The sequence below is a fragment of the Carettochelys insculpta genome, chromosome 1 (assembly GCF_033958435.1).
Source record: "Carettochelys insculpta isolate YL-2023 chromosome 1, ASM3395843v1, whole genome shotgun sequence".
Classification (NCBI taxonomy): Eukaryota; Metazoa; Chordata; order Testudines; family Carettochelyidae; genus Carettochelys; species Carettochelys insculpta.
The window spans coordinates 225,852,940-225,866,059 of NC_134137.1; the positions used below are offsets into that span (position 1 = coordinate 225,852,940).

Sequence of the window (13,120 nt, forward strand, 5' to 3'; positions counted from 1 at the left end):
GGAAGGCTGTCAAAGCTAAAGAAGGCTTTATGGATTTGGAAGGAGACAACTTTATGGATTTGGAAGGAGACAATTGCCCTGTTTCATCCCTTCAGCTTCTGTTCAAAACTAATGAGGGTACTGGGGGTTTCCTTTGGAGCACCAGGTATTAGTCACTGCTAGAGCAAGGTACTGGGCTTGATGAACACATCTTGGTAGAATCTATATCGTGAGTGGGTAATTAACAGATTGTGAAATGCTTTTTTGTGTATGGTAAAAGAATAGAACCACTGAGAATGGAATTCAATCCTCTTTGTTCCGAATTATATTCTGCTGAGTTCCATATCATTTTGCATCATTTACACCGTCATTGCAGTATGTAGTGTGAATGCTGTTGGGGAAAGGTTAAGGCTGTGCCTACGCTACAAGATAAATTTTGAATTTCAAGGCTTTAGCTCGATATTAAATCATAACTGTCTTCACACGTATTACTGTTAACTTGATTTATTGAGACGTAATGCCGATTACAGAATATCGATATTATGGGATGGATATAGTGTCTATCTCAAATGTAAAATCTCGAATCAAGGCTAGCGTGGAAGCGCCACGTCCTTAATTCAAGTTTGTTAGCCTCTAGCATGGTCCCGTATGCCTCCCACAAAGATACGCCACGACCCTCCAAGTATGGCTGCTTTGTCCTGCTGCTGTCAGGTGTGCAGACAGAAGGTCAAAGTAAGCCCGCAAAGTTTGGATTGAATTTGAATGAAAATTTGAATTGGAATTTAGCAGCCCAGCCCTGCAAATAAGGAGAGTGTCTGTTATGAAAAAATCCCTTTGCCCATCGTGTTGCATCTTGTAGGTAGCAATTATCGGAAGCCCTGTGCTGCAATCATGAGCACTCAGGCTAGTGATCTGACTAGCACGTCTCAGGCTCACAAGAGAGCCCCAGCTTGAACCCACCAGGAGATTCTGGATCCCGTGGCCATTTGGGGAGAACAATTGGTGGCAAAGAGACTTCGGGTGGCCAGGAGAAATGTGGCCATCTAGGATCAGATGGTGCACGAGATGGCAGCCTGAGGTTACTCCCGGGACTCTCTGCAGTGCCGGGTGAAGGTGAAAGCACTCCGTTAGGCCTATCAAAAAGTCCAGGAAGCCAAACAGTAGTAGGGGCTGCTCCATAGACCTGCTGCTATTATCAACAGCTCCACATGCTTATGGGGAACGGCGCACCACAGAGCCCAAACTGAATTATGATACTTGTGGAGGCTCTGGTATGGATTCTGGGTTGAGCATGGAGGAGCAGCGTGGACCAGAGGAAGAGGGCAACAGAGAGAAGGAAGGGAGCAATGAGCAGAGAACAGAGAAAGTTGTTCCAGACAGCCCAGAGCGCCGTAGAACTGGAACTGGGCCCCTCCACGCCGATCACCTCCGTGCTGGTCCCCGAGCCCTCTGAAGTAAGTGGTTTGGGTGAGTCTTTATTCTGCATGCTAGAAGCAGGTTGGGGTGGTTATAACTCTAGGATTTTGCATACGAGGAGGTTTGCTAGCTGTGCCCCTCAGAACAGCATGTTAATGTTTCTTGGGATGGCGCACTTTCTTTTTGGAGATCTCCTCGAAGGCCTCATCCAAGCACTCTTGTATTTTTTCCATGAGATTCTTGGGCAGGCCTGACTTGCTGTGGCTTCCATGGTAGGGCACCTTGCCACGCCAGGCAACCAGAGAGCGATCTGGTGTCATGGCGCCACACAGCGTCTTAGCAAATTTTCCAGGCTTTTGGTCCCACAGCAGGAGTAGCTGTTCTTTCTCCATATCTGTTAGTTTTAGGAGGATGATGTCTTCTTTGGCAACCTGCGGAAGTACAGGAATTTGCATTTTTTTTTTTAGCATGCTTCCTGCCCCTTTTCATTGTCCTGCAGCACCTGGCAGGTGCTCCGTTCCCCACCCCAGAATGCGGTTTGCAGGCTCGGGGGTTTCCCCCCTGCATGTCCCTTTCCCACCAGCATTTATTTTCATTTTTCATGACCACCCTCCCCCGCTCCCTGCCTCCGTGCCACGCTGCTGCCGGGCTCTGCTGGGCGTTTCTCCTCCCAATCCCCCTTCCTCCGGCGTTTCTTTGGATTTTGCAGGACTCCCAGGCGCCATGCTGGGCATTTTCCCTCCCATGTCCCTTTCCAAGCACCATTTGTTTTCAGTTCTCAGGAGTCCCCCTGTGCCGCACAGGGGCTTCCTCTGCTGTGCTTTTCCTCTCCCATTTCCCTTTACATCCAGCCTTTCTTTGGATATTTTTTTTTCTTTACATTATTTCTATTGTGCATCAAAGCCCCACGCACAGCTGTCCTTTTGTCACTGCCACAGGACACCTGGCCAGGTCACCTGGCAGGTGCCCCTGCTTTGCAGACCTTCTTCTTCCCACCAAAAGAAGACAATTGCTTATCACTTACCATGTCCATAAAGCAATGTGCTAGAGAAGTGATGGCAAGTGAGGTATTGTGAAATGCACACGTGCCGTCCCCTCCTTAATAACCCATGTGTCCTTCCAAAGTATATTTTTAGTGGTAGTACACAGAAAGACCCATTCATTGCACTTCAGAGCACATTATGTCAACTGTATCTTAATTTTGACCTTCATTTTCCAGACCCAATTCCCAGTGTTGCAGGAAAAAACAGGAGATGCAGGAAAGTAAAACAAGATTAGATCATGCAGCACATGCAATTCAAGACGCTCATGCGGGGTGTAAGAACTTGACAAAGGACACTGCTCAATGGTGTCGCAGTACAGCTGAGTGGCATCAGAGTTAGGTAAAATTCAACAAGAGAATGCTTGACCTGCAGCAGTAGCAATTGTCCAAAATGAATGAGGCGGTGGCAAAGCACACTGAGGTCGCGGCAAAGCTCGTAATGGCCGTTACTCATCAGATGGAGATTCTGCACTCCCGGCTTGAGTTGCCGAGGGGCTCCCAAATCAGCAGGGCATCAGCTGATACCCGTTGTCCTGAATCCGCTGGGGAGAGGGCGCCCACCCCCTGTCATTACAATCTGCGTGACGAGTCCCCTGAAGGGAGGTCACCCATCCCCTGTTGTCGGGGTCCCTGAACGTGGGGAGGGAGGGCAAGGCTACCGTGCCGTTCCAGCCCCAAGGGCCATTGCAGAAGGCTACTCGAGCACCCTTGATAAGGCTTCTTTTCCCGGGCACTTAAACATCTCCGAACCCCAAAGTAAAATTGTTCCTTTGAGCTTGGTGTGATTTCTTGTCCTGCAAGGTGGGGGGAGGAGGAACACACATCAAAATGGATGGGTTGGGGGAGGGTAATTGCTGCTGAAGGCACAGATGGGCAGTGAAGCTCCCTTATCTGCAGCAGACACGCGGCTGAGGGAACTGGGCAGGTGGGGAGGAGGAGGGGCAGTGAAACTTCCTTGTCCCACCGAAAGAAGAGCATTTGTTCGTTCCAGCGTGGTTAATTTACTGGCATTATGGCAGAGACATACATAGGTACCATGTGCATTACAGATCAGTCATAAAGCTGTTTTTTATAGCGTCTCTTATTGCTGAAGCCTGAGCATGGGTTCTGGTGGAAGGCAGTGTAGACGACTGCGAGTAAGCCCTGCCTATTGCCTCTGCTTCAGAATGCCATGTATATGGGAAAGTCTCCTGCTTTGATTCACATACGTTGTGCAAAATAGCGCACGCTGTAATGACAGTTACCTTCAGAAACGTCCAAACTGGTCAAAAAACATCTGAACCTCGCTTTGAGATGTCCAAAGGCACATTCCACCACCATTCTGCACCTGCTCAGTCTGTGATTAAAGTTTTCCTCGCTGGGGTCCAGGGCTCTTGTTAAGGTTTCATCAGGCGGGGAAGCAAAGGGTAAGCAGGGTCGTCCAGTATAACAATGGGCATTTCCACATCGCCAATCTCGATTTTCCGATCAGGGAAAAAAGTCCCATCCAGGAGCTTACGGTACAGTCCCGAATTTCAGAAGATGCGCGTGTCGTGAATCCTTCCTGACCAGCCAACCCTGATGTCGGTAAAACAACATTTGTGACCTACCAACCCCTACATGACCATGGAGAAGTACCCCTTTTGATTAATATAGTCCGATGCCAGGTGTGCCAGGGCCTTGATGGGCATGTGCATGCCATCTCTTGCCCCACCGCACTTAGGAAAGCTCTGAGCAGTAAAGCCATCCACTACGGCCTGTACATCTGCCAGGGTCACGGTCTTCCTGAGGAGACGCTGACGTATTGCATGGGCTACCTCCATTACCATGGACCCCGCTGCACATCTGCCCACCCTGAGCTGATTTGCCACTGAGCAGTAACTGTCGGGGGTTGCAGACTTCCACAGTGCAATTGCCACTTGCTTCTGTACCATTAAAACCTGCCTCGTTTCAGTGTTGCTGCACTTTGGGGCAGGCGCCAGTGCATCGCAACGTTCCATAAAGGTGGACTTGCACACGAGAAAGTTCTGCAGCTACTGCTGGTCATCCCAGGACTCCAAAATGATGTGATCCCACCAGTGTGTGCTGGTCTCTCAAGTCCAAAAATGCTGCTCCCCCGTCATCAATGCAGTAATGGCAGCCAGCAGCTCGGCGTTCTTGGTCCTCATTTGGCATAATTGCTGTTCCAAAACACCATCCTCGTTGTCAGCAGCTGCAGCACTACTAGGATAGACAAGTGTGATCGAGCTTTGTCATTGAAGGACAAATTGTGTGACGGCCGCTGTGGTTGCCATAACAATCCAGGCTGTGATTTGGAGCTTTCGTGGGCCCACGCTTGCGCTGGGATGCTGCAGCAGAAAATGGGGTGATCTCCAGTTCTTTTTCCACACTGTGACTGATGCCATGAATTATGAGAGAGTGATTGGGATTCCAACATGAACCTGGTTTAAGGCACTGTGGGATAGGAACCTACAATGTAGTTCTCATGCTGTCGAACTTGCCCTGGGCAATGGGGGTGCAGAGATTCAACACGGAGGAAAGGTGGGTCGAATTTCAAGAAGCTTTGTGGACACTTTGTTCGAGTTCATGATATCGAGATTAAATATTCGATTTTATTAGGTATCAAATTTATCTCGTAGTGTAGACGCAGCCCAAATGACTTGCCTGTTACTACATATCCATCAGCCTCAGGACCAGTCTTTTGGTTCTGAGGCCCGTGAGAGCTCAGTGATATCTTCACCCATGGGCTCTCAGTGCCTCTAAAAATGTCGCTTGGGTTCTTTGAGCCTGAATGTTCCGTCTGAAAAATACAGCTAACAATAACGGTACTTCACACCGTCTTGTCTGTAGATCTTGGCGTACTTTATAGAGGTGGATAGCAATTCAGAGCGTGTGCTTTACAAGCATAGCAAAACAAACCGTACACCGCATACCCTCGGCACATCATTATCAGAGGTTCACTTGGCCAAGTGGAAAGCTACCTTCTTCCATAAAGAGGTGGTGACAGTATTTTTCAGTCAAGTCTCTTTCCCTGCCAAATGGCCAGCTTCTACCCCAGTGGTTCAAAATCATCTCACGGTAATATGTGTTTATAGAGGAAAAAAGTGTAATTATTTTGCTCCCTTAGAAGCAGCTGAATTGTTTTCCTCCAGGTTCCCATCCTCATTTTAGCCCCAAAAGTTCATCTTTGAGCAGACACATACCTGGGAAGTTTCAGGTTGAAAGGTGGCTGTTGCAGAGTGATGGAGAACAAGAGAGGAGAATGGAAAAGTTTTTTCCAACCTTAAATATAGATTGGTGTGGGGCATCGATTACACCAAGAAAAGCATGCGAGTGGCAAACTTTAGGTGAAGATCTGCTTCCTCCCTGGCTCCCGCCCCCATAATTCAGGGGATTTTAGATAGTGCATCTTGGTTGAGGACTGTCTCCAGTACTAATGTAGAGAGAGGCAGCTGATACTGACCTTTTCACATCGACAAGGAGTATTTGACTTTTAAATGAAAACAATATTTCCTATCCATTTATTTTTACAGTTTTAACTGGGCTGCTCTGATTGTGGATGAAGCCCACAGGCTGAAAAATCAAAACTCACTGCTACACAACACGCTTTCAGAGGTAAAAAGAATCCAACAGCCTGTCAGCAATTAATGGTCTTTTCTCCCCTTTAACTAATACAGGTTCATTATTTATGCCATTTTTTAGTCCCTCAGCATGTTTATTTTTCTGCGGGACTGATCCAGTTCCCCTCAAAGTCAGTACATAGACTCCTGTTGCCTCAGGGGAAAATAGATTAGGCCCTGTGTGAGTGGATTGGGATGGAGATTCCTTTGTCTGGAACTTGTCTCACATTCTGATTCGCCTTTGAGCTTCAGAAGTTTGAGGAATGTGAGGAAAAGATTAGCATAAAGATGCCCAAATAATGTGGAACAAAGTTACAGCTGTTTGACGTCTGTGGGAGGGGGTCTGTATTTCTGATGTATATTATTATATAATTTTAATATGTTAAATGATTATATAATTTTAATATTATAAATATTCTTCTTTGGCTAGTCGGGAAAAATAAGTGAGGTAGGCGTGAGGCAGCAGTAAATTTGAAAGTGAGGTAATAGGTAGCAGTAAATTTGGATGTCTTATGCAGTGGTGAGCGCAGGGGACCAAGAATCATGACACCTCAGTTGTACTAAGGTCTTGCTGTGTGACCTTGATTGCCCTTCTCTTCGTGGACGGTGGAGGTGTTGCTTTGGATTCCACCAGGTGTCCCAGATCCAAATCTGTCCTTGAAGGAATATATGCGAAGACAGAATATGCTCAGGGTAACATTTTCTAGTACAGTTGTGTGACTACGGCTGGGACGGTTATTGGTCATACTAAAATATAACCCCAATCCCTCCTTCATTCCATTAACATAAGTCCCATTTGGAGGAATTTTATATAGTATTAAACTTACCATAATGGTAACTGTGTTCTCCAGTACAGGGGATACTGCGAACAGCACGGCGCAGATCAGAAGAACATTAGAGCTAGTCTGAAAATGGAGGAGCAGAGTGTGTATTTTGTGTAATTTCATTTTGGTGTTTTTGATTTTTTTTTTTTGGTAGAAATTTTCCAGCTAGGTCTAGTTATTTAATTTGGGGCACAAGGTTTGCACATACAGCGTGCCAGAGATAAAGATCTTAATGGCACCAGCTTTGGCCTTCATTCTTATCTTGTGTTATGCTCTGGCGTAACTTCATTAACTTCAGAGGCGTCACACCTGATTTTTCGCCAGAGTGTTTGAGAGGAGATCCGGCCCTTTTTGTTTGCGTGTTACTCCAGGTCTTGACTTTGGTGGCTTCCCCTGAAGTTACAGAGTTCTTTCGGTGCCTCTCTACCAACTGGTTGTGTGGGAGAGTAGCAAAGAGGTTTGGGTAGCAGCTGACTTTTCCTTCCAGTTACATTCTACTTTGTTTATCTCAGTTTTCAGTGGGCTTCCGTCTCCTGCTCACCGGCACTCCTGTTCAGAACAACCTCCAGGAGCTGTACTCCCTACTCAGTTTTATTGAGCCTGGTATCTTTCCTAAAGAACAAGTGGAAGAGTTTGTTCAGTGTTACCAGGGGATTGAAAAGGAGAGCAAGACAGGTGAGTAATGAGCCATAAAATGTATTTGAGGATCAGTTCTGTCAGCTGCTTAGAATGGGGGACTAGGTGTTGGGACTATGGGTGTGTCGTCTCTGACACTGATTAGCTATGAAAAGAAGCCTCCTATATCAGCATGTAGCTGCCTTAATAGGTATTTAGATGCATACCTTCAGAGAGCCAAGCATGCTTCAGTTTCCCTCCTATAAAATAGGGAAAACACCGACAGCTCACAAGATAGTCTGAGATTTCCTTAATGTTTGTGACAGGCCCCTTGACCATTCCCTAGGGGTCCTGCGCTTCTGGGCGGCTCCTTGTGGGCCTCAGAGAGGCCCCTTTGTTGCCTTGGGGCTTCCCAGAAGCGAGGGTCTCCCTTTACCAAGCCATTTTCATCACAGGCCAGTCTTGAGTGGGGTGGACTAGGACCCTCTCCACCAGTCTTGGGCCACCCCAATTTGGCCTGAGTTGGGTACCTCTCCATGGGAAGGGTGGGGGGAGTCCAGTCCCACCCACTGCCCTGGTCTCCAGCCAGGGATCTTAGGAAGGGAAGGAGCTACCGGGGCTTCCGCTACCCTGCCCCAGGGCAGCGACCTTTTCCTGGGCCTCTGCACCCTCCACTTCCATCTGGTACCTTGTGACTGGCATCCCTCAGCTTCACTCAGCCTGTCCTGCTCTGCCCTTCTCTCAACCCTCCAGCCTCCTTCTCTCGGGGCACTCCTCTCTCCCTGCTGCCTGGGGAAAGTCTTTTATAGGGAGCCTGGAGACCTTAACTGGTAGCAGGTGCTTGATTGCAAGCAGCGGCTGGCTGACTCCTAACCCTAACAAGCCCCAGCTGTCTATCCAGCCTGCAGGTCTCCACCCTCTGGGAGCTTAGGAGGGGAACAAAAAGGAGATCCTCCAGCACCCAAAATGTTCACCCTCCGTCGGGCATTTAGCTGCGACTTCTGGTCTGCTGCGGTTTGTATAAAAATGTGCTAGAGGTTATTCCTTATGCTTGTTTCACTGGTTGCAACTTTTTTTTCCCTAAACAGCCGAAGAACTGCACTGTCTTCTGCAGCCCTTCTTGCTTAGGAGGGTGAAGGCCGAAGTCACGGCAGAGTTGCCTAGGAAAGTGGAGGTGGTTCTGTATCATGGGATGTCAGCCCTGCAGAGAAAATATTACAAGGCTATTTTGATGAAAGATCTAGGTAATTAGGTACAATGGGGAGCAAGGACAGACCTAATCAGTTCATTTAAAACCAAAGTTAATTCTCGTTTGTAAATCCCTGCACTCTTTAATAGAGAAGCAGGAAGTGCATTAACGTTCAGAAAATGCACTGAATGATTGGGCTGAGTTCGGTGTTCCGAATGACCATTGAGAAGCAAGTGATGTTAAAATTGGGGTTCGGTCTGAGCCTCAAAATTTATAGCCTGATGCAAACTTTGCTAGGGTTCACAGCTGCTCAATGCTGGGCTGCTGGTTTGGTCCACTGGCATTTGGATCAGAACTTTACAAAGCATGGAAACTGTCAGTCCCAGGATTCTGGTTTGGGCCAGCCTCTGATTAAAATGTGATTTAAGATCTTTGTTAATGCCCAACTGAACACCCTCATAAGTTCTTCGCCTTCATAACAAACATCTAATATATAACCAATCAAAATGAACCATTCAGCTTTTATGCTGAATTACATTCAAGTGTCCATTTCTTATTCTGACATCCTGCTTTTTCCTGTGTGAATGCCACATTATACTGTAAAAGACTGGGACATAGGTGGTCTGACCAAGAGGTCACATCTGGGCTGAGGTCTGCCCACCAGGAATGGTAGTCACCATGCAGGAGTTGTGGGGGGAAATTGGCAAGAGCCAGGTTCCATAAGCATGAATCAGGATGAGAGTCAGACTATAATTGGACACTTCTGAGGTGACATCTACACTACAAAATAAAGTCAAATTTATTAAAGTCAACTTTGTAACATGGGATTTTATAAAGTGAAAGCTGAGTGTCTGCGCCCGCCTACAAAGTTGACTTAATGCATCTCCACTAAATCGCCAAAATTTGACTGTTGCAGCAGTCCATTATGAGAACCTATCCCACAGTTCCCTCAGCCTGGTGGCATTCTGAGTTCTTTTGCTGGTGCGTTAACGGGAAAAAATACCCTGCAAGTGGTTGTGGTGTGCGATGTCATCTTCCCAGACTACACTGACCTCATTCCCCTCCCATGTAAACAAAGGGCCTTTTTCAGAAATCTCTTTCCCCAGTGAGAGAAATTGTTTGAGTCGTCTGCATTTCAGACCTTGTTACCAAATGAGTTCTGAGAGCACCCAGCTGACTGAACCATTTCAACGGGTTACTCAACTGGTTTTCTCCATTTCACATTTGTAAGGGGCAGCTCCCCCACCTCAAGCCACCATGCGGCAGTTACGTTTCGTAGCAGTCAGTGCTGGGACTGTGCTTCATTCTGTCACTTTTTAAAGAACACTGAGTTTGAAAAATAAACTTACCAAATGTTTTCTGAGAGCACTCAGGTGACCGTACCATGTCAGCAAGTGTGTTGACTAGATTTCTCCTGGTGAAAAACTGCCAAACAGGTGGGCTTCAGAATCTGATATCCAAGTGGAACAAACTGGCTTCATGTGACTTGGGAAAGGTGTCTTATTGTTCTCAAGGAAAGAAAATACAATGCAAAAGTGTTAGTGTAGTGGTAGTGTATCTGGCTGAAGGAGAGAGGTTTGAAGTTGAGCGAGAGAGAAATCTGTGAGTCCTCACCACACAGAAGTAAGGAGCACCCTAGGGAGGCCATTGCACTGACGTCTCCAACATGAGGCGAGGAGACCATTAAAAGTATTAGCTCCAGACTCATTATGAATCCCCAACACTAAATAGAGGAGAAGGAAAGAATCCCTGAGGGTGCTGGTGTCCACTGGCTGCTGGAAGGAGCCATTACCCAGTCAGAAATAGTAGTGGCTCGAGAAGAGAAGGAGAAGTTAAGGAAATGTTAGAAGATAGAAAAGTTGAGGGAAAAATCAAGGGATTCCATTGCCTCTTCTAGAAAGGAGAGAGAACCCACAAGCTCTGTTCCATCGTAGGAAATCTTCCCCTGAGCCACGCTAATTGGAAGGGGAGAGTACTGGCACCTAGGGATGTGGGGAGGGCAGCCCTGTATAATGTTTGTGGCCTGGGGTCAGCCAGCCCCCCAGTGTATGGTGCCTTGGGGGGCCAACCCCCTAAAACTTCTGTGGCCCTGGGTCAGCCTTGTGCACAGTACTTCGGGGGTTCAACCCCGGAGACTGTTAGCAACCTGCTGACATGATTCAGTCAGTTGTGTGCCTGGGTGCAGGGATCAACCCCATAAAATGTTTGTGTCAGGAGACCAGCCCCGCCCCTGCCCCAGTGCATGGTGCCTTGGAGGGCCAAGCCCCCTAACATTTCTGCGGCCCAGAGCCAGCCCCCCGGCACATGGTGTAAATTCCAGAGGTTGAAGTGTTTAAGAATGAGAACCAGAAAATAGCAATGGAGAAAACAAGTTTCTCAGAGGGAAGAAGACTTCACCCCATGCAGGGCAGGACATGCTGCTGTCGGGAAGCCTGCTGTGTGCTGCACAGCTGCCATGTGGTGTGGTGGGGCGAGGGGCAGCCCGCCAGCCAGAGTGAGATCCTGGTTCCGTGCTGGGGCTCCGTGCTGGGGCTCTTTTGCCACCCTGAGAAATCATGGCTAGGTGTAATTGCCACGCTGGCCAGAAAGAAAATGAATTCAAATTGCTGGGCTTCCTGTTTCCTACTTCCTGCACACCTGGGCTACGTCTACACGTGCAGCCAACATCGAAATAGCTTATTTCGATGTTGCGACATCGAAATAGTCTATTTCGATGAATAACGTCTACACGTCCTCCAGGGCCGGCAACGTCGATGTTCAACTTCGACGTTGCTCAGCCCAACATCGAAATAGGCGCAGCGAGGGAACGTCTACACGTCAAAGTAGCACACATCGAAATAGGGATGCCAGGCACAGCTGCAGACAGGGTCACAGGGCGGACTCAACAGCCAGCCGCTCCCTTAAAGGGCCCCTCCCAGACACAGTTGCACTAAACAACACAAGATCCACAGAGCTGACAACTGGTTGCAGACCCTGTGCCTGCAGCATAGATCCCCAGCTGCCGCAGAAGCAGCCAGAAGCCCTGGGCTAAGGGCTGCTGCCCACGGTGACCATAGAGCCCCGCAGGGGCTGGAGAGAGAGCATCTCTCAACCCCCCAGCTGATGGCCGCCATGGAGGACCCAGCAATTTCGACATTGCGGTACGCGGATCGTCTACACGGTCCCTACTTCGACGTTGAACGTCGAAGTAGGGCGCTGTTCCTATCTCCTCATGAGGTTAGCGACTTCGACGTCTCGCCGCCTAACGTCGAAGTTAACTTCGAAATAGCGCCTGACGCGTGTAGACGCGACGGGCGCTATTTCGAAGTTGGTGCCGCTACTTCGAAGTAGCGTGCACGTGTAGACGCAGCTCTGGAGAGCAGCGGAGGGGAAGGTGGCCAGACCAGACATGTTCGGCGCATTGTGGGATACCTGTGGAGGCGGATTAAATGCATTTAAATCATGCTGTTTCCACACTAGCACTAATTTGACATTTTAAATTCAAACTTGGCTTTATACCACCTGGGAAGGGTGGGGCGAGAAAGTTTACCTTCGCACCTGTTAAAATTGACCTAATGGTATTTACAGAGAAGACAGTCACCTTGTAAAATCGAGTTACGTGCCTTAAAATTGACTTTAAGCACTAGTGGAGACATAGCCGTATGGATGGCTTAGTGCTCCATACCTTCTCAGAGCTTTGACTCTTCCCCCATCTCATTAGTCTCTCACAGACTCTGAACAGAAGTAAAGTAGGCAGCACCCGAGAACACAGATCTGGCAGCTGAGCGGTCTTGGAGGTGGTGCTGTTTTTTTTTTTTTCCAATACCCCAATACATTATGTTTATTTGTTAATTTGGAAAATGTAAAATCCCTGAGGTGCTTGAAGTGTCGGGGGCTGTGGCTTTCTAACAGGGCCCTTCAGGAAAAATTTCCAACAAATACTTCTTCTAAATGTTTCTTCTGCCAAAGTGGATGAATATTTGACTGCAAAAACTTAATGCATGAAGGAGAATGTTAAACATGGAACATAAATTGAAACAATACCACAGAGAGGTTTCCCTTCTCTATTATAAACCTGTAGAACTGTGGTTCGTGTCCACGTAATTCCTGTCACTACATTTACTGCGTATTCCCAGAGCTCTTGCTGAACGGCTTTGCCATTTCATTTTTGTGTTTCAGATGCATTTGAAAATGAAGTGGGGAGGAAGGTTAAACTTCAAAATGTCTTAATTCAGCTTCGAAAGTGTGTAGCCCATCCCTACCTCTTCAGTGGTGAGCAAGAACTCTTCTCCGTTTAAAAGAAACAAAAATCATCACAGGATATGGCCAGTTTTTTTCAAACGTGACTTGTTTTGTAGATTTCATTGACCCTTAAACATTGAGTCACTTCAAGACTGTGTTAGGTCATATGATAAATTCGAGTTCATATTAACCGACTCATAATAATAGATAAAAACAATGAGAAGTCCTGTGGCAC

The 13,120-nt window shown here is 47.6% G+C and overlaps 1 protein-coding gene across 7 annotated transcripts in view; it reads left to right on the top strand.

Moving 5' to 3' along the window:
- The window catches only part of CHD1L (chromodomain helicase DNA binding protein 1 like), a 46,533-nt gene that overhangs the window by 10,032 nt on the left and 23,381 nt on the right, over positions 1-13,120 (top strand). For 6 of the 7 annotated variants that reach the window (XR_012646326.1, XM_075000545.1, XM_075000546.1 and 3 more), the window contains 4 exons: positions 5,950-6,031; positions 7,373-7,535; positions 8,564-8,719; positions 12,823-12,915. Coding sequence is in view for 6 of the 7 variants with exons in the window: in XM_075000545.1 (XP_074856646.1) it covers positions 5,950-6,031; positions 7,373-7,535; positions 8,564-8,719; positions 12,823-12,915 (494 nt within the window). In the remaining variant the exon portion in view is untranslated. Of the gene's footprint in view, positions 1-2,737; positions 2,778-5,949; positions 6,032-7,372; positions 7,536-8,563; positions 8,720-12,822; positions 12,916-13,120 lie in introns of those variants that run through there. The other variant, XM_075000549.1, reaches the window with a different exon arrangement.